This window comes from Oncorhynchus mykiss, chromosome 6 (genome assembly GCF_057628025.1).
Source record: "Oncorhynchus mykiss isolate SJ-2025 chromosome 6, ASM5762802v1, whole genome shotgun sequence".
Lineage (NCBI taxonomy): Eukaryota > Metazoa > Chordata > Actinopteri > Salmoniformes > Salmonidae > Oncorhynchus > Oncorhynchus mykiss.
The window spans coordinates 32,892,637-32,914,566 of record NC_143027.1 but is presented as its reverse complement, the minus strand read 5'-3'; the positions used below and the strand labels follow the sequence as shown (position 1 = coordinate 32,914,566).

Here is a 21,930-nt window from a genome sequence, read left to right as displayed (position 1 = left end):
ACCCACCGCTTTCTGGATCCAATCAGAACGGTTAGAATGTGTTTTGTGAAATTGTCGTGGAGGTACTCAGACCCAGACTCGTTACGGAGAAGAAGGTTAACGACCACGGGTGTGGCGTAGCGTTTGGCCGGAGCAAGGAGTTTGGGTAGCTATACACGTAACCACTTAATAAATATGTACATTTCACTGATCACGAGCTCATTTTCATAGAAAAGGCATAACGAAGGTAGTAGTCCAGAGGGGTAAGCCAGTATGGTGTTTTGCTGCATTGATCTAGCCAATGAGTGTTGTCATCATCCATCAGTCACATGACTTGGATGTGTCTCAACAGTCCATAACAGCTTCCAGTTGCCATTCCTTAAAGAGCCCTGGAGGTTTAAAAATTGGATAGGTTTCCACAATATTGCTTTCCTGCACCAAGTCCTCAGCAGTAACGTCTGCTTAGGATAAGTGGATCCCAGCAGAGTTGAATGTGTGAAGTCTGTGGACAGAAGACATTATGAAGGTTATGACATGAAGAATCACTAGTTAACGTAACATTAAAACAAAATATAACGCATACATAAGTAGAATAGTCCAGCTCCACTTACACCATGAAGTCGTCTGTCTATGCTCCTGGCTTGCTTCTCACTGAACAATATCTCCTGCAGAACACTCAATCTTCTTGGTTCTGCTGAAGTCTGCTAGGATTTCCTGTTCCAGAAACATGAACAAATGTAATGACTCACTTTGATAAGTTATAATTACCTAACAACATCCAGAATGTGAAAATATACAGACTGCAGAAACATCAGTGAATATTGTCATGAGGTGTGTGCTTACCACATTGTGTACTGAACAGTGAATCCTGTAGTTCTCCAACAGCTGCTCAACTGCAGTGGACCTGGAAAGAACTATCGTCTTCGGTGTTAATGTTATATATTGCTTGTCACATTACCATTTGATGCTGCCAGGATATGACCAACTATGATTTGAATACCCTTTGTTTTGGTAGTCACTTCTTGAGCTCAGCAGCCAGTCTAACGTCCAACTCGCAGGCCACGAACTTCAGACAAGGGGAAGATGAAAGTAGGGCTGACCCCAATTATTCAACTGGTCGATTGTTTAGTTGATAGGCTGTTGGTTGACCGAGATTGTTTTTAGTCGAGCAGTAGCAAATATATACATATATTTTATGGCACACGAGACACCGGTCTTATTCGCGCCCATCTCTCTGAACTAATTCATTGCAGAGGCCGCGGGGATGGCACAGTCCAAAAAGAAGGGGAGTGTTGCTGGACAATGCACGTCTCTCCAGAATACGCTCTGTCCCGCCAGCTTGTGCACATTCATTGTTTCATAACTTGATCGTGTGAATTGTTTGCGTTTGATTGTTAGTGTCTATCAATTCCCCATTACATACTTTATCACCAGTAGGACTTTTACCGTTAATTCCTATAATTTCTCATCTACAATGTCTGTTTGGTTATGGTAATGTCTGTCAATGCATTCTATATATTATTGTTCCACGGTTCTCATTGTCGGAATGGACACATTAGTTGCACAGCACACAACCTATGCTACACTTGTGAGAAACAAGTTTTGGTTTATTTCATTCCATTTATGAGTTTTGTCAGTTTAGTCATTGTCTTTTGTTTGGAGAGCTCCTGTCATAGTTGAGTAAGGACGTGCACCTGATTACGCATAGTAGAAGGCTATAGGCTACCTGGCCTGCTCGCAAATGTAGGCATATTAATGTGCCCATTTGGGGATCTGATAGTATTTCTGATTGGCTTAACTCAAACACTCACAAACGCTGTGGAGCTTCTCAACGTAATGTTTTCTTCACCTCAAACAGCAAGCAAACAGAGTATGTTTTGACATCCATTGAAAATGACTAATTCCTCAGTGTATTTGAAAAATCTTTACAGCACTCTCATTTTCAATAACAACTCAACAGGTAAGGGAAAAATGTCATGCTCTGATCCAGTTGAAACATCTTAAAATAGGCCTACCTGATTACTTCTTATCCCTTGCGCAAATAGCCTACAGCAAGGATCTTCAGGCCATACCCAAGTTAATAGTTGATACAATGTGATTTATAGGATATTTATTTTTATCAGGATATTTTCTACCTGCAGGCTGCAATGTTTTTATTTGTTGGCTTTATAGGCTATTTTTTACATAGTTGGCAATGGCAATAGAAGTTACTTTTTAGGTTTGTATCCTTTTCATTTAGATTTGGATATAATTTTAATTAACCACATGACAATGATTTTGAGATAGACATATTATAAATGAAAGGAAACTGTTCTACGAAAATATGACATAACTGGCATGCAGATCAGTAGAAATGGTAAGGTAAATTGGCAGAAAGTTTGCGGTCTTTGTGTAGCAGCCAACTTTAGGAGATTAATGGCAGAATCTGCGAAAGCCGATAGGAGCCTGAGGAAGATGGTCAGGACATCTTGATCTCTGGCTTCCTCTTGAGTCATTTGTCTTATTTCATTAAACCGTGCAAGCTCAATGCATATATATATAGTTGATTTGATTAAAACGCACTGTCTATACAGTGCCTTCGGAAAGTAGTCAGACCCCTTTACTTTTTCCACTTTATTACGTTACAATCTTATTCTAAAATGGAGTAAATAAAAAAATATCCTCAGCAATCTACACACAATACCCCATAATGACAAAGCAAAAACAGGTTGACATTGTTGATTTATAAAAAATAAAAAACATGCCTTAATTACATATCTATTCAGACCCTTTGGTCTGAGACTCAAAATTGAGCTCAGGTGCATCCTGTTTCTGTTAATCAATGTGATTGGAGTCCACCTGTGGTAAATTAAATTGATTGGACATGATTTGGAAAGCCACACACAAGTCTTTATAAGGTCCCACAGTTGTCAGTACATGTCAGAGCAAAAACCAAGCCATGAGGTGGAAGGAATTGTCCGTAGAGCTCCAAGACTGGATTGTGTCGAGGCACAGATCTGGTGAAGGGTACCAAAACATATATGCAGCATTGAAGGTCCCCAAGAACACAATTGCCTCCATCATTCTTAAATGGAAGAAGTTTGGAAGCACCCAGACTCTTCCTAGAGCTGGCCGTCTGAGCAAACTGAGGAGAAGGGCCTTGGTCAGGGAGGTGACCAAGAACCCGATGGTCACTCTAGAGTTCATCTGTGGAGATGGGATAAACTTCCAGAAGGACACCCATCTCTGCAGCACTCCACCAATCAGGCCTTTATGGTAGAGTGGCCAGACGGAAGCCACTCCTCAGTAAAAGGCACATGACAGCCCACTTGGAGTTTGCCAAAGGGCACTTAAAGACTCTCAGACCATGAGACACAAGATTCTCTGGTCTGATGAAACCAAGATTGAACGCTTTAGCCTGAATGCCAAGTGTCACATCTGGAGGAAACCTGGCACCATCCCTATGGTGAAGCATGGTGGTGGCAGCATCATGCTGTGGGGATGTTTTTCAGGGACTGGGAGACCAGGCAGAATTGAGGAAAAGATGAATGCAGTAAAGTACAGAGAGATCATTGATGAAAACCTGCTCCAGAGCTCTCAGGGCCTCAGACTGGGGCGAAGGTTCACCTGCCAACAGGACAAGGACACAGCCATTACCACGCATGAGTGGCTTCGGGGCAAGTCTCTGAATGTCGTTGAGGGGCTCAGCCAGAGCCCGGTCTTGAACCCGATCAAACATCTCTAGAGAGACTTGAAAATAGCTGTGCAGCAACAATCCCCATCCAACCTGACAGAGCTTGAGAGGATCTGCAGAGAAGAATGGGAGAAACTCCCCAAATACAGGTGTGTCAAGCTTGTAGCGTCATACCCAAGAAGACTTGAGGTTGTAATCACTGCCAAAGGTGCTTCAACAAAGTACAGAGTAAATGGTCTGAATACTTATTTAAATGTGATATTTTATTTGTATGAATTAGCATAAGTCTAAAACCTGTTTTTGCTTTGTCACGATGGGGTAAGGTGTGTAGATTGACTAGGGGAAAAAATATATTTAATATTTTGTCGAAAAATTAAAGGGTCTGAATATTTTCCGAAGGCACTATATACCATTTCCACACACACGAAGACAGATCCAACTCAGAGGCCCACCTCGTAAGCTCCAATAGCAGCAGATTTGAATTTAGAATGGAAAATGAATGTGTTTCAGTAAAAACATGCTAGTGCGTCGAATCGTATCTCATCGAACCGAAACGCAGATGATTTACTCTAAAAGACTCTGCATGGTCAATCTGCATCTGAATTTGCCGTACAGCATTCACTGCGATGCAGTGTCGGCAGACTTCAGGGTTTTCATACTAATTGCGTTTTGCGGAGCAGAGCTATTGTGAAGGAAGTTGTCAAGTAAGGGAGTTTGTTTATACATGGATGTTTATGTACACTGGCTAGATGGATATCCAGCCAGTTATGGCTAGCTATCTACACTGAACAAAAATATAAACGCAAAATGTGAAGTGTTGGTTCCATGTTTCATAAACTGAAATCAAATATCCCATAAATGTTCCATACACATCTTATTTCTCGCAAATGTGTGTATAGCGTTGTGTGGGCGAGCGATTTGCTGATGTCGCCGTTGTGAAAAGAGTGCCCCATGGTGGCGGTGGAGTTATAGTACGGACAGGCATAAACTATGGACAACCATCACAATTGCGTTTTATCAATGGCAATTTGAATGCACAGAAATACCGTGACGAGATCCTGAGACCCATTGTGCGGCCCATTTTTTAAAAAGGTATCTGTATTCCCAGTCATGTGAAATCCATAAATTAGGGCCTAAGGAATTTATTTCAATTGACTGATTTCCTTATATGAACTGTAACTCAGTAAAATCTTTGAAATGGTTGCATTTATATTTTTTGTTCAGTATATCTAGTTAAAAAACATCTGGCACATTAATGCTAGTTAGCTACTAAACAAGCCTTGAATTTTTGACTACTTGGTTGTTTTTTCTGCTCTACCTTGTCATTATTTGAGTCGGCTGAGAGACACATGCAAAGAATGACAAAATTACACAATTATGAGTCGCAATAATATTTCCAAAAATATATCATGACTTGGAGTGTCAAGTCTACAGGAAATATTTTTTACTTCTGCAGTAATTAGAATGGTAGAGACCGTGGCCGATTAGTTTGTACCGCACCTACTGGCAGAGCCATACTCCTGTGGTTTCATCATGCATCATTTATTTTCCATAATTTCAATAGAATAACATATTTCAAACCGATGATTAGTAGATTCATTCATAACTCAAGTTAAGGTCAATACAAAATGCAGTGCAACTGCAGTACAAATGTCCATCTCTGAAGCAGTGTATTATGTATGTGTTTTACATTACTGTGATATCAACACTTTGTTCCTTCTCTCTCACTACAGCTTCTGATAACTGTACATATGCTTAAACAATGTTACAATTACTTTTCCTTCCATGCTGACTACTCATTCCTCAGATGGGAATGTCCTCCAACGTCATGGCGATGGCTCTCAGTTTGGTGGTCATCTCGCCAGTTCACTTTACTGGCAATGATGATCCCCTGGAGAAAACATCGCAACATGATTTTGACATAACAAAAACCGGTAATATGCTGTCATTCTCTTTGCACAAAGACTGTGTCCCAATGATATCCTCTTCCTCCCGAAGTGTGCAGTAGTTCACTTCCCTTTACTGGTTTGAAAGGAAACGACTGGTATAAGAAATATGGTGGAAATTCCCACTAGCCCATGACTCCACCAATCCAATGCTTTTAGACTTGTGAGAAGAAGTGAATGAGTGCACACTTCAGAAAAAAGAGATTGGGACACATCTTAAGAATAAAAATAAATGTATTCTTAAAGATAGAAAAATGCCCATTTACCCGCAGGACATTCTGTGTGATGGTGGCCATCTTCTGGTATTTCTCTCGGTGAGACTGGCCTTTCTGCAGGATGTTTCTGTACTTCGCCTCGGGGAGGCTCCCTCTTCACTCGTCCATCTTCTCATGAGTGAGACGCTTTGGATCTGCAGAGGAGAAAAATAAAATGCAAACGATTTAAATATGTTTGAAGGAGTTTCATTTTTTTATTCAGTTCTCTGCTCCACCTGAACTACAGGGCAAAGTATGAAAACATGAACTAAAAGGTGATTGAATATCTTCAATAACATTTAGTGAATTCCTATATATCCTCCATGGTAAAGCATCCATAGTGTGGATGATGAAATACCTAGCCTCTGCTTTTTGTAGGTCTGTGATTTGGTCTTGAAGCTCATATGATTCCTGTTGACAAAGCAAACAAGAGGTCAGAAATAACATTCCATAAATCCACAACAGTTGGTAACACAATACAGCAGCAGAACTATGCCAATGACCATTTTTATGATGAAAGCAATAAACATTCTGTTCTAATTTATAAAGCAGTTAGTTACGGTCACACAGATTGGTGAAAACATCCATTGTCCAACCATATTGATAACAGATGCACCCACCTGTTGAAGTGTCTTCATCTTTGAACAAAGGTCTAGGCTACGATTGGTCAGTTCCCTCATTGCTCTGGGGAAAAAAAATACAGGCCCCACTCTATACATCGAGTTATGCTTAAAACATGCATTTACATGTTTTTTTCCATTGGCAGGTGCAGTGTAATTACAACATCAGTGGGTTAACAACTGATACCCATTTCTGGTTTGTGTGACTGACACTTTTGACAAACAGTGCAAACGCATTGAAATCTATCCCAAAGTAGATCAATGGGTAGTGCTAATATTTGTTTTCCTTCTCAAAGCCAGTTTAGGAGGAGCTGTTTGATTCCAATAAGACAGTGGTTGTGTCAAATGGCACCCTATTCCCTATATAGTCCATGTTAGGCTGTATGATAGGCTCTTGGTGCGACCTTTGAATGTACCGCTCGGAAGTTACCACTAATCACGTGACCAGATAATTATTCAGCAACCCCCCCGCCCCCTTCAGCAATCTCTAGGCTGACTGAAAGATAGATATGAAGGTTATATGCCTTTGCTAGCTGCGTTTGGTTCACCATTGTCTATAGTGCTTATTTTAACATGTAAAACGAGGTTCATTTTCAATGGGCACTGAATAGCTCAAATTGGTTGATGGAATTTGTCTGCTACCAGCATTTTGTCCGATTGCTATTCTTAGAAATCAACTCGGTGCAAACAAACGTCATGGTTTGACAGTATGGCCTGGGAAACTGACCTGAACGTTTATTTTGTTTTCGAATAATATAACCTACTTTCAGCTGACAACATCAAGCCGAAGGTAAGACATTGTATGTTACAATTAACTCAACTTTTTAAGACATTAGATCTGATCTGGCCGGGTTTGAAATTCGTATACATGTCTAAGATATGTTTTATTGTGTATTTTCCTCTGAATGGGATGGTGTTATCCTCCGATGCCCCATTAGCTTTTTGATAGCTCACATTAGCATCCATGCAGTAGAATGTCTCCTATCACATACCGTTGTTCTAAACCTATGGTTTATATACTGCGGACATAGTCATTTTCCATTTTCACATGACAACTCCCTCTTCTGGTACTTTTAGGAACTGAGGATTGTTTTCACCCGGAAGAAGACCCGCGAGGACATGGGTGGCAAAGTCAGTAGCACAATGGCTGCAGTTGGACGGGTGGTACAGGTACGCTTGTCAAACTTGGATATTTATCGCACTGCAACAACACTTGTAACTCAAGTGAGTACTTTTAAAAGTTCAATAGTCAATGCAAGTTGCGATTTCCAAGGTCAGAAGTCAACGACATTTGTTTTCGCTTTGTTTTTGCTGTGCATCCCCAAACTAACGAGCTTGCTACCCATGCTAATGCCCTTGTTGGTCTGCATGTAATTCAAAAGCTTGAGCACGTAGCTAGCTACTAACTATCATGTACATGTACGTAAAAGTTGACTTACTCAGTTCAAACGAACTAATGCCATGTTAACTGCCATACACGGTTAGTCGTTGAACTAAGGCTAGAAATAGCACGTTCGCTGATCAGTAGTTCTCCCTGTCAGTGTCTACTCTAGCTACCCAATTTATCTGGCAGTTTATTCAAGGCAATGATAAACATTTTGTTCGCCTACTGCTATATGGTATTGCTTTCAATTCATAGCAATAAGCAATATAGGATTGTCTGGTTGCAAAAGAGAAGTCTTGAAGTGATTGAGTAACTTGTCTGTTTTCATTCGACTACCTTTCAGGCTGTGAAACCTCATGCTCCGCTAATGAAGTTTCCCAGCAGAGAGGGGGTCCCCAGGCTGAGTGGTGAGTAAGAACTTGCCAGTGTGATGTTGCACTACCTATTGTTATTTTTTTCGTCCATGGGTAGTGCTAACCCTATTGAAGAGGACATTCCACCCTTTGTCTGTTAAGGGACACAGCTACTTTATGCAATTGTGCGTTGTTAGTCAAAATGTAGCCTGTTGGTTGAATATTGTTTGGTTGTATCAACTTTAACTCGATAGACAGTAGAAACTGTGTCAAACAATGTACAATTGTAATTATTTCTCTGTAGCTGTCTGCCTTCAACGTTTTCCTCTATCGGTTTGACATTTTGTTGTTGGAAAACCTGGGTATTGTTTTCAGGCGCTTTTCAAATCAAAGTTGGAAACACTGACTTGTTTTCCCTTTTGTCAACCCCAGTGTATTTTAGTAAGAGGTTGTTTTAGTCCTTTCCAATTTCATTATAAAATAGTGCTATGAGTAATGAATAAAATAACATAAAACACAAAGGATGTCCAGTGTTTCACCTATGTGCATTTAGCAGCGGTGCACTGGATGGTAACTTTCAGTGTATACTTAAATGACTAAAACCAGAAAGTATTCAGAAAGGATAATGGAGTAATATTTTTTAAATAAGAATCCCTGAGAACGAACAATCTGAAATTCCAAATATAGTATGGCATGGGGCCCCCATTGATTTTGAGTCACTCTGATAGAATAAGCCATGGCAAAATGTGTGTAAGTGCAGGAAATTTGATTTGAAACTGCTATTTTTATTCCCCCCCCCCACACACACACACACTAAATTTGCCACTGCTGGAAATATTTGTAGAATAAACACTGGATGTCTAAAACAATAACATCACTGATTTAAAGCTACCTATTCGGCTAATGTTTTAAAACAACCTTTTCCTCTGTTTCAGTCCAAGAGACTCTTAAAACATTAGCAGTCGGCTCTCCAAGTTCACCTCCAGTTGTAGCACCGCCGCTGTTATCGAGACCCCCCAGACCTGTCACTCTACTCTCTGGAACCCCAGACAGTGTGGCCACAGTGAAGGAACTCCCCCAGAGATACCGCAGGAGGGCATTGGAAACAGACGAGATGGACTATATTCAGGTGAGTGCCTAGCTGGGGCACTGAAGAAGTGCTGTAATTCTTTTTTTTTTAAGTGTTCATACAAATACTGAAAGGGGTGATATTTTTGTGACATACAGTTACACTCATGGTTTGGGCCTGTACTTTAATTAGATCTCTGCTTTTGGTTTACCCCATAGTTTTAGAGAAGGCATTCTGAGTACTCAAAGTGCATTAACTGTTGTTACCCGAGTCTTGCAATACAGGGAAGATCTCACTAACCACCAATTCTTTTGTTTTCTTATCTTTTCCAGCGTGGTGGACCAGAGTGATAAGTCCTTACCTGTGGAAATCAGTTTGTGTTTTTGCCTAATTTTGTTCCCCAACAAGAGAGGACCTGCTGCCACACCTCAGACACAGAATAATACTATAATAACTGAAACTGTACAAATAAAGTATATTTTTAAAGATGTGATTGTGTAGATATTTATTTCAATGGACATTTTTAATTTAATTGTCTTGGAAGAAAAGCAATTACAATAAATCTCTATCACCATTTATTTGTTCAGCACCCACCTCATTCAGTGCCCATTATTTCACACCTTCACTTAATTAAATCCTTTAAGGTTGATGTGAATGTTGGCATGATCCACTGTACATTAGTTTTTAATTGACCAGTAAGTTTTCCCATCTCTACACTATTGTTGTCCAAATCCAAAGGTGCTTTCTTAGTTGCACATTTTGCTCTGCATTTTTATGATACCACATCCAAACAAGGACCAGACTGAATTTTGACCGTAAGACGCATCATTGTCAGATGAAACATCTGTGTGAGTGAAGCGGTGCCTCTCAGTATCTGTAGACCATGTATCTGATATCTTGACAAAACGATTATGGCATGTCACACTATACAGCGTCAGTTACATGTACTACATATAGTGAGACAGAGGGGTGCCGTTTCGCGCATTAGTTTCAGCAGGGGTGGTGAAGCGAAAGGACTTGCGCTCCAACCAACTTTGGGACAAAGACTCACATTGTTAGGGTGGAGACATGAGCATCTGGTCATTATATACAGATCTCTGGTTTCAGCTACTTGCGAATTGGAAAGGAAAGTTGGCAGGGGCACAGTGCACTGTTCGGATGCTGGCTTCCTCTAAAGTAAATGGATGGTTTGCCAAAATTATGTAATTACTTCTAAATAATACATTCAAAATACTTCACCAGGGAGCATGACTTAGCCACAGAGGATCATTAGCTTCTTATAAAAAATGCCTATTTGGGAAGCCTCCAATTTGGGTTGCGCGAGCGGCAATAGAATTAGCTGAGTTGCAGCTGTCAGTGAAAAGTGTCAATATGTCACTAAAGCACCTTATACCACCCACCACTGCGACTTGTATGCTCTAGTCGGCTGGCCCTCGCTACATATTCGTCACCAGACCCACTGGCTCCAGGTCATCTACAAGTCCATGCTAGGTAAAGCTCCGCCTTATCTCAGTTCACTGGTTACGATGGCAACACCCATCCGTAGCACGCGCTCCAGCAGGTGTATCTCACTGATCATCCCTAAAGCCAACACCTCATTTGGCCGCCTTTCGTTCCAGTTCTCTGCTGCCTGTGACTGGAACGAATTGCAAAAATCGCTGAAGTTGGAGACTTTTATCTCCCTCACCAACTTCAAACATCTGCTATCTGAGCAGCTAACCGATCGCTGCAGCTGTACATAGTCTATTGGTAAATAGCCCACCCATTTTCACTTACCTCATCCCCATACTGTTTTTATTTATTTATTTTTCTGCTCTTTTGCACACCAATATCTCTACCTGTACATAACCATCTGATCATTTATCACTCCAGTGTTAATCTGCATAATTGTAATTATTTGCCTACCTTTTCATGCCTTTTGCACACAATGTATATATAGACTCCCCTTTTTTCTACTGTGTTATTGACTTGTTAATTGTTTACTCCATGTGTAACTCTGTGTTGTCTGTTCACACTGCTATGCCTTATCTTGGCCAGGTCGCAGTTGCAAATGACAACTTGTTCTCAACTAGCCTACCTGGTTAAATAAAGGTGAAATAAAAAATAAAAAAAATGTATCAAGATAATGTCGTTATTTTGATAAATTCCCCATTACATAGTTTTTCTTTCCAAAACACTGCTGTCTCTGATCAATTTTCTCATCTCTCAGAACAAATTTCTTGACCCACACCAGTCAGGCTTCAAGACGGGTCACTCAACCGAGACTGCTCTTCTCTGTGTCACGGAGGCTCTCTGCACTGCCAAAGCTGACTCTCCTCTGTTCTCTTCCTCCTAGATCCATCTGCTGCCTTTGACACCGTGAACCACCAGATACTCCTCGCCACCCTCTCAGGGCTGGGTGTCTAAGGCTATGCACACTTGGATTGCATCCTACCTGGCAAGGTGACGTGTAGAGGATCTGTCTGCACCACATACTCTCACTACTGGTTCCCCTAGTGCTCGGTTCTAGGCCCTCTATTCTTCTCTCTATACACAAGTCACTTGGCTTATCTCTATACACAAGTCACTCCTATCATTGTTATACGGATGACACTGAACTACTTTTCTCCTTCCCCCTTCTGACACCCAGGTGGCGAAACGCATCTCTGCGTGTGTAGCAGATATGTCAGCTTGGATGTCGGCCCACCACCTCAAGCTCAACCTCGACAAGATGGAGCTGCTCTTCCTCCCAGGGCAGGCCTGCCCGCTCAAAGACCTCCATCACAGTTGACAACTCTTACAGTGTCGCCCTCCCATAGTGCAAAGAACCTTGACGTGACCCTGGACAACACCCTGTTGTTTTCTGCAAATATCAAAGCAGTGACTCGCTCCTGCAGGTTCATGCTCTACAAGATCCGTAGAGTACGACTTTTCCCCTCACACAGGAAGTGGCGCAGGTCCTAATCCAGGCACCCGTCTGGACTACTGCAACTTGCTGTTGGCTGGTCTCCCCACTTGTGCTACCAAACCCCTGCAACTTACCCAGAACACCTCAACCCGCCTGGTTTTCAACCTTCCCAAGTTCCCTCATGTCACCCTGCTCCTCTGCACACTCCACTGGCTTCCAGTTGAAGCTCGCATCCACTACAAGACCATAGTGCTTACCTACGGAACAGCAAGAGGAACTGCCCCTCCCTACCTTCAGGCTATGCTCAAACCCTACACCCTGACCCGAACACTCCGTTCTGCCACCTCAGGTCTCTCGGCCCTTCCACCCCAATGGAAGGGCAGCTCCGACTCAGCCCAGTCCAAGCTTTTATCTGTCCAATGGTGGAACCAGCTTCCCTCTGAAGCTAGGGCAGCAGAGTGCCTGCCCATCTTCCCACCTAGCTCTGACAGCTACATTGAGGAACAATTTACTTTCTATGCCTGTGATATGTGATTGTCCCACCTAGTTATCTTAAGATGAATGCACTAACTCTAAGTCGCTCTGGATAAGAGCATCTGCTAAATGACTCAAAAGGCCTAGTAAATGTAAACATTGTTTGCAGAGTTCACAACCTACAACACTTGTGAGAAACAACTTTTGGTTTATTTCATAACCATCATTTACGAGTTTTGTAATTTGTTTCATTGTCTTTTGTTTGGAATGCTCCATGTGAGCAATGTGCCTGGGTTATTTGTCCTGATAAAGTTAGCCTGCTGCACACAAATGTAGGAAAGTGCCCATTTGGAGATTCTGATTGATTTAACTCACCACGTCCACCACTAATAAGCTGAGCTTCTCAGTATTTTTTTCTTCACCGTACACAGTAAGTCAACGAAGTCTGTTTATCATGATCTGATGATTCCATGTATCCAGTGGAAATGTCATAAAAAAACTCCCGAGCTCACTAGCACAGGAAATTCGGGGCCCGGAATAGGCTAGTTGATACTTCACTAGCGACAGCTCAAGTCAAGATAGATAGAAAGGGAGGCAGACAGGTGAAGTAGAGAGATTGTGATTGAAAGAACATACATTTTTAGGCCAATGTATTTTACTTAGTTGATGATGGAAGTTAAAGGCTCTTGCATTAGTTGAATTTAAACTTTTAGATTTATATATTTTTTTTTTTGAATTTTACACCTTTTTCTCGGGAGAGACGAAGGTTGAAAGTCATGTGTCCTCCGATACACAACCCAACCAAGCCGCACTGCTTCTTAACACAGCGCGCATCCAACCCGGAAGCCAGCCGCACCAATGTGCCGGGGGAAACGCCGTGCACCTGGCAACCTTCGTTCAAAGGGGAGGTTCTGTCACGCTGACACACTCTCTGACCTCACTCAAGGGGGTGGTGACCACTTACTGTGCACAGTTATATAAACAATTTCCTCTTGTAGTTTCTAAAATCACATGTAGAACGCACAAGGCAGAGGATGGAAACTTTGTACATGTTACTTTAATGTATGCTGGCCCAAATCAACTCCATTATCTTCATTCACATCCTCAGTAGTCACATTATTTGCATTGTCAACTCCATTTTCAGAATGAACCTGGGTATTCCCATTGACAGGTAGGATATGGATGAGCACATTGTCTTGAGTTGAATCCATTGTTTAAATTCCACACGAAAGATTTGCTTTGGTTAATTCTCTATGTTGCGAAGTCCCATAAGGGGTGCCATTTTTTATGTAACGGTTTTGACTTGGTTGTTTTTTGATCGGGGTGCCAGGTAGGTTGTACCTACCAGAGAAAATATTGATTCTCCTTTTTGTTTGTCTGGGAATGAGTCCGTCCAGCCTTTCAAGTCTGTACCAATTCAAAGGACTCCTGTAAAAACAGTGGTGGATAAAGTACCCAATTTTCATACTTACATAAATGTGCCTTAATAGAGCATGACTCAAGTAAAAGTGAAAGACAGATACTAAGATACTACTTGAGTTAAAGTCTAAAAGTATTTGGTTTAAAATATACTTAAGTATCAAAAGTAAATGTAACTGCTAAAAAAAATACTTAAGTATAAATCATAAAAGCAAACCAGATGGCACCAGATTTTTTTTAAATGTACAGATAGCCAGGGTCACACTCAGATATTATTTACAAACAAAGCCTGTGTGTTTAGTGAGTCCACCAGATCAGAGGCAGTAGGGATGACCAGGGATGTTCTGTTGATAAGTGAGTGGATTTAACCATTTACCTGTTACTAAGCGTTCAAAATGTAACGAGCACTTTTGGGTGTCAAGGGAACACAAACCAACACGGTATAAATCACCCCAAAACAAATTAAGAATTACCGTATGCAAAACAGTTGTGGTCAGTCAGACAATCCAATCCGCCACATTTCTCCAGCAGAGAAAGTCTAAAACAGCTGAGACCAAAGTAGATCCGATACTGGTTTGATTCTGCGCCACGGCTACAGTACACGCTTTTAAATACAACAAAAACAAACTGGGTATGAACGAGCTTCCAAGCTGAGGGTTGGAAGCTCTCTCGCGCCACTGTCACAACCGACTGATGCTGGCTATTTAATAGGGAATTAAAGGGGAAGCGCCCCATTCGCAGGGTGGGCCACTGATACAGTTGAGAAAAATTCAGGGCGTCACAGTATGAAGTCAGCAATAGTGTTAACAACATCGTCTGGCACAAAGCTGTGGTTTGTGGAGAGATCAATCTCTCCTCCTGGGCCGTCTTCACCCTGTACCTGTGAGTGTAAGCATGGTATCCAGGCCACAGTTGTCCACAAACAGCATTTCTGTCTCCAGACTCAATAAGGTCCCCCACCACAAGGCTCTAGGCTGGGTTCACTCTGAACTGATTGGAGATGCACTCAAAGGGGCTTGCCGATCACCGTTGCCTTCCTGCCTGTGGCCACCTCCAAGAATGCTGTCAGACACCCAGAACCAGACAGAGAGAGATGAGAATTGGAAATAGAGTATGTTCTCACTCACTCACTCACACACTCACTCACTCACTCACACACACACATTTACAATGTACTAATAAAACTGTTTCTTTTTATTTTCTTGATTTTGGCAAAAAGTAAACACCCAGAGAGCCTCTGTATTGAAATAGGCTACTCTTGCTCCCCTAACATTAGTTACTTAATATCTTCACAGAAAATTCTGAGTGTTTACATTTTGCTCCTCTTTTAGCCAACATTTAATCAATGCAGGCGAACGTTTAGCAAGCTATTCATACTAAATCAGTTGTCCCTGCCTGGTGCCAGGCCCAACAGATGCAGCTTCAGGCTAAGCAGCCCTGTCTCCCCATCCCCATACCCCTGAACCAGCCTTGTCTCCCCATCCCCATACCCCGGAACCAGCCCTGTTTCCCCATCCCCATACCCCTGAACCAGCCCTGTCTCCCCATCCCCACCCCCCTGAACCAGCCCTGTCTCCCCATCCCCCTGAACCAGCCCTGTCTCCCCATCCCCATACCCCTGAACCAGCCCTGTCTCCCCATCCCCACCCCCCTGAACCAGCCCTGTCTCCCCATCCCCATACCCCTGAACCAGCCCTGTCTCCCCATCCCCATACCCCTGAACCAGCCCAACTCCCAACCGAAGGAGGTGAGCAGCATTGTGTTGAATGACATGTCAATTGGCATAGTTGCAGGTACTGCAATACATTGAGGACGGGAATCTCACAGGAAAAATCTCACTTTACACAGATGCAGCCAATATCAGAGCCTTAAAGGAAGAGATGCAGTCTCTTAGAGATGGATGGGGGTCTCTCCTGTCTGAGGCAACACTGATTGCTACGCAAATGAATGTTGCACCTCAATTTAGGAACACAGCCGCCAGAGGAAAAGGAAGAGATTCCATGATGAGACCTCTGAAGAGGAGACAGCTCAGGGCAGTGCAGCAACGGTGTTTCCGAACACAGTGTTTTTTACTGCTATGGACAACATCATAAGTGACTTGGACACTAGGTTCCACACCACTGCAAACATTGTAGAATCATTTTCTGCTGTTCTGAAAGTTGGGCAGATTAGTGAGGATAAAGTCCCTTCTGTGTACCATCCACTGATCATTAAGTATTCCAGAGATCTTACACCTGAGTTTCATCATGAAGTAAGACACCTGAACACTGTATATGCTGCCACTTTCCCCTCTAATGTGTCCCCTCTTGGTCTCCTGAACGCAATTTGTATGATGCAGCTGCAAAGCATTGTTGGAGAAGTGTGCATTGCTTTACGTATATTTTGCACACTGCCTGTGACTGTTGCTGGTGGTGAGAGAGCTTTCAGTGAGCTAAAACTGATTTTTAAAAACTATTTGAGGTCCACTATGGACAGGCTTTGCAGTCTTGCCATGCTGTCCATTGAAAGTCAGTTAGCTAGAAAGCTGGACTTCAAAGACTTGATCAGTGACTTTGCTAGCAAGAAGGCTCGGCGCTGGACTCTTGGTGAGTAAGGCTGAGCAAGAGCCAGTGATAACTGTTATTAAATGGCATGGCTTTGGATATTGGATCACTACACACATGATGCCCACAGGCTGAGAACAAGACTGAGAACAGACGGAGTGCAAGATATATCTCAAAGTAATGGCTGGATTGCCATAACATTTGTTGTGCACAATCAAGACCCCAAGTGGAAGAACCCTATTGATTTGGTGACCTCTTGACCTTTCCTCTAGCGCCACCATCAGGCCTTTCCATTTCCATTTTGTTTTCCATTTCCACTTTTACAGCTGCTTATTTTCTAGTTGGTACTTAGTTCAAAAAATCTGCTGCTGATTTTATTATTTTGTTTGTTATATCATTCTATAGATGATCATGTTCATTTATTTTAATTGAAGAGGTTAATGTACAGTGCCTTGCGAAAGTATTCGGCCACCTTGAACTTTGCGACCTTTTGCCACATTTCAGGCTTCAAACATAAAGATATAAAACTGTATTTTTTTGTGAAGAATCAACAACAAGTGGGACACAATCATGAAGTGGAACGACATTTATTGGATATTTCAAACTTTTTTAACAAATCAAAAACTGAAGAATTGGGCGTGCAAAATTATTCAGCCCCCTTAAGTTAATACTTTGTAGCGCCACCTTTTGCTGCGATTACAGCTGTAAGTCGCTTGGGGTATGTCTCTATCAGTTTTGCACATCGAGAGACTGAATTTTTTTCCCATTCCTCCTTGCAAAACAGCTCAAGCTCAGTGAGGTTGGATGGAGAGCATTTGTGAACAGCAGTTTTCAGTTCTTTCCACAGATTCTCGATTGGATTCAGGTCTGGACTTTGACTTGGCCATTCTAACACCTGGATATGTTTATTTTTGAACCATTCCATTGTAGATTTTGCTTTATGTTTTGGATCATTGTCTTGTTGGAAGACAAATCTCCGTCCCAGTCTCAGGTCTTTTGCAGACTCCATCAGGTTTTCTTCCAGAATGGTCCTGTATTTGGCTCCATCCATCTTCCCATCAATTTTAACCATCTTCCCTGTCCCTGCTGAAGAAAGGCAGGCCCAAACCATGATGCTGCCACCACCATGTTTGACAGTGGGGATGGTGTGTTCAGCTGTGTTGCTTTTACGCCAAACATAACGTTTTGCATTGTTGCCAAAAAGTTCCATTTTGGTTTCATCTGACCAGAGCACCTTCTTTCACATGTTTGGTGTGTCTCCCAGGTGGCTTGTGGCAAACTTTAAACAACACTTTTTATGGATATCTTTAAGAAATGGCTTTCTTCTTGCCACTCTTCCATAAAGGCCAGATTTGTGCAATATACAACTGATTGTTGTCCTGTGGACAGAGTCTCCCACCTCAGCTGTAGATCTCTGCAGTTCATCCAGAGTGATCATGGGCCTCTTGGCTGCATCTCTGATCAGTCTTCTCCTTGTATGAGCTGAAAGTTTAGAGGGACGGCCAGGTCTTGGTAGATTTGCAGTGGTCTGATACTCCTTCCATTTAAATATTATCGCTTGCACAGTGCTCCTTGGCATGTTTAAAGCTTGGGAAATCTTTTTGTATCCAAATCCGGCTTTAAACTTTTTCACAACAGTATCTCGGACCTGCCTGGTGTGTTCCTTGTTCTTCATGATGCTCTCTGCGCTTTTAACGGACCTCTGAGACTATCACAGTGCAGGTGCATTTATACAGAGACTTGATTACACACAGGTGGATTGTATTTATCATCATTAGTCATTTAGGTCAACATTGGATCATTCAGAGATCCTCACTGAACTTCTGGAAAGAGTTTGCTGCACTGAAAATAAAGGGGCTGAATAATTTTGCACGCCCAATTTTTCAGTTTTTGATTTGTTAAAAAAGTTTGAAATATCCAATAAATGTCGTTCCACTTCATGATTGTGTCCCACTTGTTGTTGATTCTTCACAAAAAAATACAGTTTTATATCTTTATGTTTGAAGCCTGAAATGTGGCAAAAGGTCGCAAAGTTCAAGGGGGCCGAATACTTTCGCAAGGCACTGTATATTTAAGTTATTTATTTTAAGTTATTCATTAATGTTAAGAGAATTTTCCCATTAAAATTACATTTAGACTGTAAAAGATGGTCTTTAGCACATTTGCCTGGTTGTTCTTTAAACGTGCTTTCCTCAACATCTTAAATAAACATGCCCCTTTCAAAAGATTTAGAACTAAGAACAGATATAGCCCTTGGTTCACTACAGAATTGACTGCCCTTGACCAGCATAAAAACACCCTGTGGTGTACTGCACTAGCTTCGAATAGTCCCCGCAATATGCAACTTTTCAGGGAAGTCAGGAACCAATACACACAGTCAGTTAGGAAAGCTAATTCCAAAAAGTTTTGGGACACTGTAAAATCCATGGAGAATAAGAGTACCACCTCCCAGCTGCCCACTGCACTGAGACTAAGAAACACTGTCACCACTGATAAATCCACAATAATCGAGAATTTCGATAAGCATTTCTCTACGGCTGGCCATGCTTTCCACCTGGCGACCCCAACCCCGGCCAACAGCTTTGCACTCCCCGCAGCAACTGGCCCAAGCCCCCCCCCCCCCCCCCACTTCTCCTCACCCAAATCCAGACAGCTGATGTTCTGAAAGATCTGCAAAATCTGGATCCCTACAAATCAGCTTGGCTAGACAATCTGGACCCTGTCTTCCTAAAATTATCTGTCGCCATTGTTGCAACCACTATTACTAGTCTGTTCAACCTCTTTCGTATCGTCTGAGATTCCTAAAGATTGGAAAGCGGCCGCAGTCACCTCCCTCTTCAAAGGGGGAGACACTCTAGACCCAAATTTTTACAGACCGATATCTTTCTAAAGTCTTCGAAAGCCAAGTGAACAAACAGATCACCAACCATTTCGAATCCCACCGTACCTTCTCCGCTATGCAATCTGGTTTCCGAGCCGGTCACAGGTGCACCTCAGCCACGCTCAAGGTCCTAAACAATATCATAATCACCATCGATAAAATACCGTACTGTGCAGTCATCTTCATCGATCTGGCCAAGGCTTCCGACTCAGTCAATCACCATTTTCTTATCGGCAGACTCAACAGCCTTGGTGTCTCTAATGACGGCCTCGCCTGGTTCACTAACTACTTCTTAGATAGAGTTCAGTGTGTCAAATCGGAGGGCCTGTTGTTCGGACCTCTGGCAGTCTCTATGGGGGTGACACAGGGTTCAATTCTCGGGCCGACTCTTTTCTCTGTAAATATCAATGATGTCGCTCTTGCTCTGCGGGTGATTCTTTGATCTACCTGTACGCATACGACACCATTCTGTATACATCTGGCCCTTCTTTGGACACTGTGTTAACAAACCTCCAAACGTGCTTCAACACCATACAACACTCCTTCTGTGGCCTCCAACTTCTCTTAAATGCTAGTAAAATTAAATGCATGCTCTTCAACCGATCACTGCCCGCACCCGCCCACCCGACTAGCATCAGTCCTCTGGTCGGTTCTGACTTAGAATATGTGGACAACAATAAATACCTAGGTGTCTGGCTAGACTGTAAACTCTCCTTCCAAACTCACATTAAGCATCTCCAATCCAAAGTTAAATCTTCCTATTTCGCAACAAAGCCTTTTTCACTCATGCTGCCAAACATACCCTTGTAAAACTGATTATCCTACTGATTCTTGACTTCAGTGATGTCATTTACAAAATACCCACCTATAGCACGCGCTCCAGCAGGTATATTTCACTGGTCATCCCCAAAGCCAACACCCCCTTTGGCCACCTTTCCTTCCAGTTCTCTGCTGCCAATGACTGGAACGAATTGCAAAAATCACTGAAGTTAGAGACATATCTCCCTCACTAACTTTAAGCTTCAGCTGTCAGAACAGCTTACCGATCGCTGCAGCTGTACACAGCCCATCTGTAAATAGCCCATCCAACCAACTACGTACCTCATCCCCATATTTTGTTTTTCTGCTGTTTTGCACACCAGTATTTCTACTTGCACATCCTCAACTGTACATGTATCACTCCAGTGTAAATTGCAATTACTTCGCCACTATTGGCCTATTAATTGCCTTACCTCCTTACTTAATTTGCACACACTGTATACAGATTTTTCTATTGTGTTATTGACTGTACATTTGTTTATCCCATGTGTAACTCTGTTGTTTTTGTCGCACTGCTTTGCTTTATCTTGGCCAAGTTGGAGTTGGGTTGGTTGGGTTCTGGGGGTCTGTGGTTACAGCAATTGCGCAGGGTTGGTGTGGCCTGTGATGGTGGCGTCCAATGTGATATATTTTCATGGGGTCCAAAATCCCTGGCGGCGCCCCTGATCCTTCCATCCGGGCTCTGGATCCCGCAGATTGCAGGAGGCTTTGGCCATTTTAAGGAAGGTCAACCTGTCAATTCCAACAAGGACCAATTTGACATCTGAGGCCAATGTCCAGTTAAATATAGTGCGGTCATCTTCATCAACAAAATGAACGCCAGCTTCTCAATTCATTACGCACCCCCTCAGCCTATGACAAACGCCTTGCCTTGCACCTTAGACACATCTCTCAGGTAAAGCGCTGAACAATAAGAGAAGCTGAATATCTGCTCTTGCATTACATCAAAGCCCAGGCGGTAGAATTTGTCACGTAATTCTCCCGTGGCCTAGTGCTGTGTTTGATCAAAGAACTCACCGGTTATTGCATTTTTTTTTGCCGTGTTTGATCAAGGAACACACCGGTTATTGGCTTTTCTCCGTGGCATATCACACCATTGCAATCGAAGAGGAAGAAATCTTTTGCATTGAGCAGATTTTTTATTTAAGAGCCTCCAATTCCAACATCCCTTGAAGCCGAAGAAGCGCGCGCTGGCCATTCTGAATGTTCGATATAGCCAATCTCTCACCCTTTCTTTGTGAAAAATGTCTGTCTGCTAGCCACGTCTTTGCAAATGTGCAAAAGCCTATTGCAATGTAATACGTTTCACCACCATTTGAACATGTCAATGACAGTTGACATTTCACAAGCAACAGAATAAACCAGATTTAACCACGCCATTTCTGTAGGCCTAATGACAAACCCATGAAACGGCAGCACTTTAACAGGTTCGACAAATGTAACGTGTCCAACATTTCTAACGTTGTAACATTGTGTCACCATTAATGATTTAGGCCTATGTAACTTTTTTTGCATGTAAAAAAAGGGAAAGATATTAAAGGCCCAAAAGGCTAATTTTGGCTTAAGTGTAGGGATTAGGCTATTAGGGGACGGCAACCAATTTTGGGGAGAGATCCACCACAAAAAGCA

At 42.3% G+C, this 21,930-nt stretch overlaps 1 protein-coding gene and 1 pseudogene across 2 annotated transcripts; one reads left to right on the top strand and one right to left on the bottom strand.

Annotated features, from left to right (window-relative positions):
• Nucleotides 1–6,918: 6,918 nt before the first annotated feature.
• On the top strand, nucleotides 6,919–9,768 carry LOC110525784 (alpha-ketoglutarate dehydrogenase component 4). Of its 2 annotated transcripts, none has more exons than XM_021606209.3 (5): nucleotides 6,919–7,262; nucleotides 7,550–7,642; nucleotides 8,200–8,263; nucleotides 9,145–9,338; nucleotides 9,611–9,768. In XM_021606209.3, exons 2-5 carry the CDS (start codon nucleotides 7,592–7,594, stop codon nucleotides 9,626–9,628), a joined length of 327 nt encoding a protein of 108 aa, XP_021461884.1. In that variant the 5' UTR covers nucleotides 6,919–7,262; nucleotides 7,550–7,591; the 3' UTR covers nucleotides 9,629–9,768. The 2 variants fall into 2 exon arrangements, with proteins under 2 accessions (XP_021461884.1, XP_021461883.1); XM_021606208.3 differs by having other exon boundaries at nucleotides 6,927–7,262; nucleotides 7,550–7,696.
• Nucleotides 9,769–14,836: 5,068 nt separating this feature from the next.
• LOC110526889 (chronophin-like) lies at nucleotides 14,837–21,873 on the bottom strand (annotated as a pseudogene).
• Nucleotides 21,874–21,930: the final 57 nt, after the last annotated feature.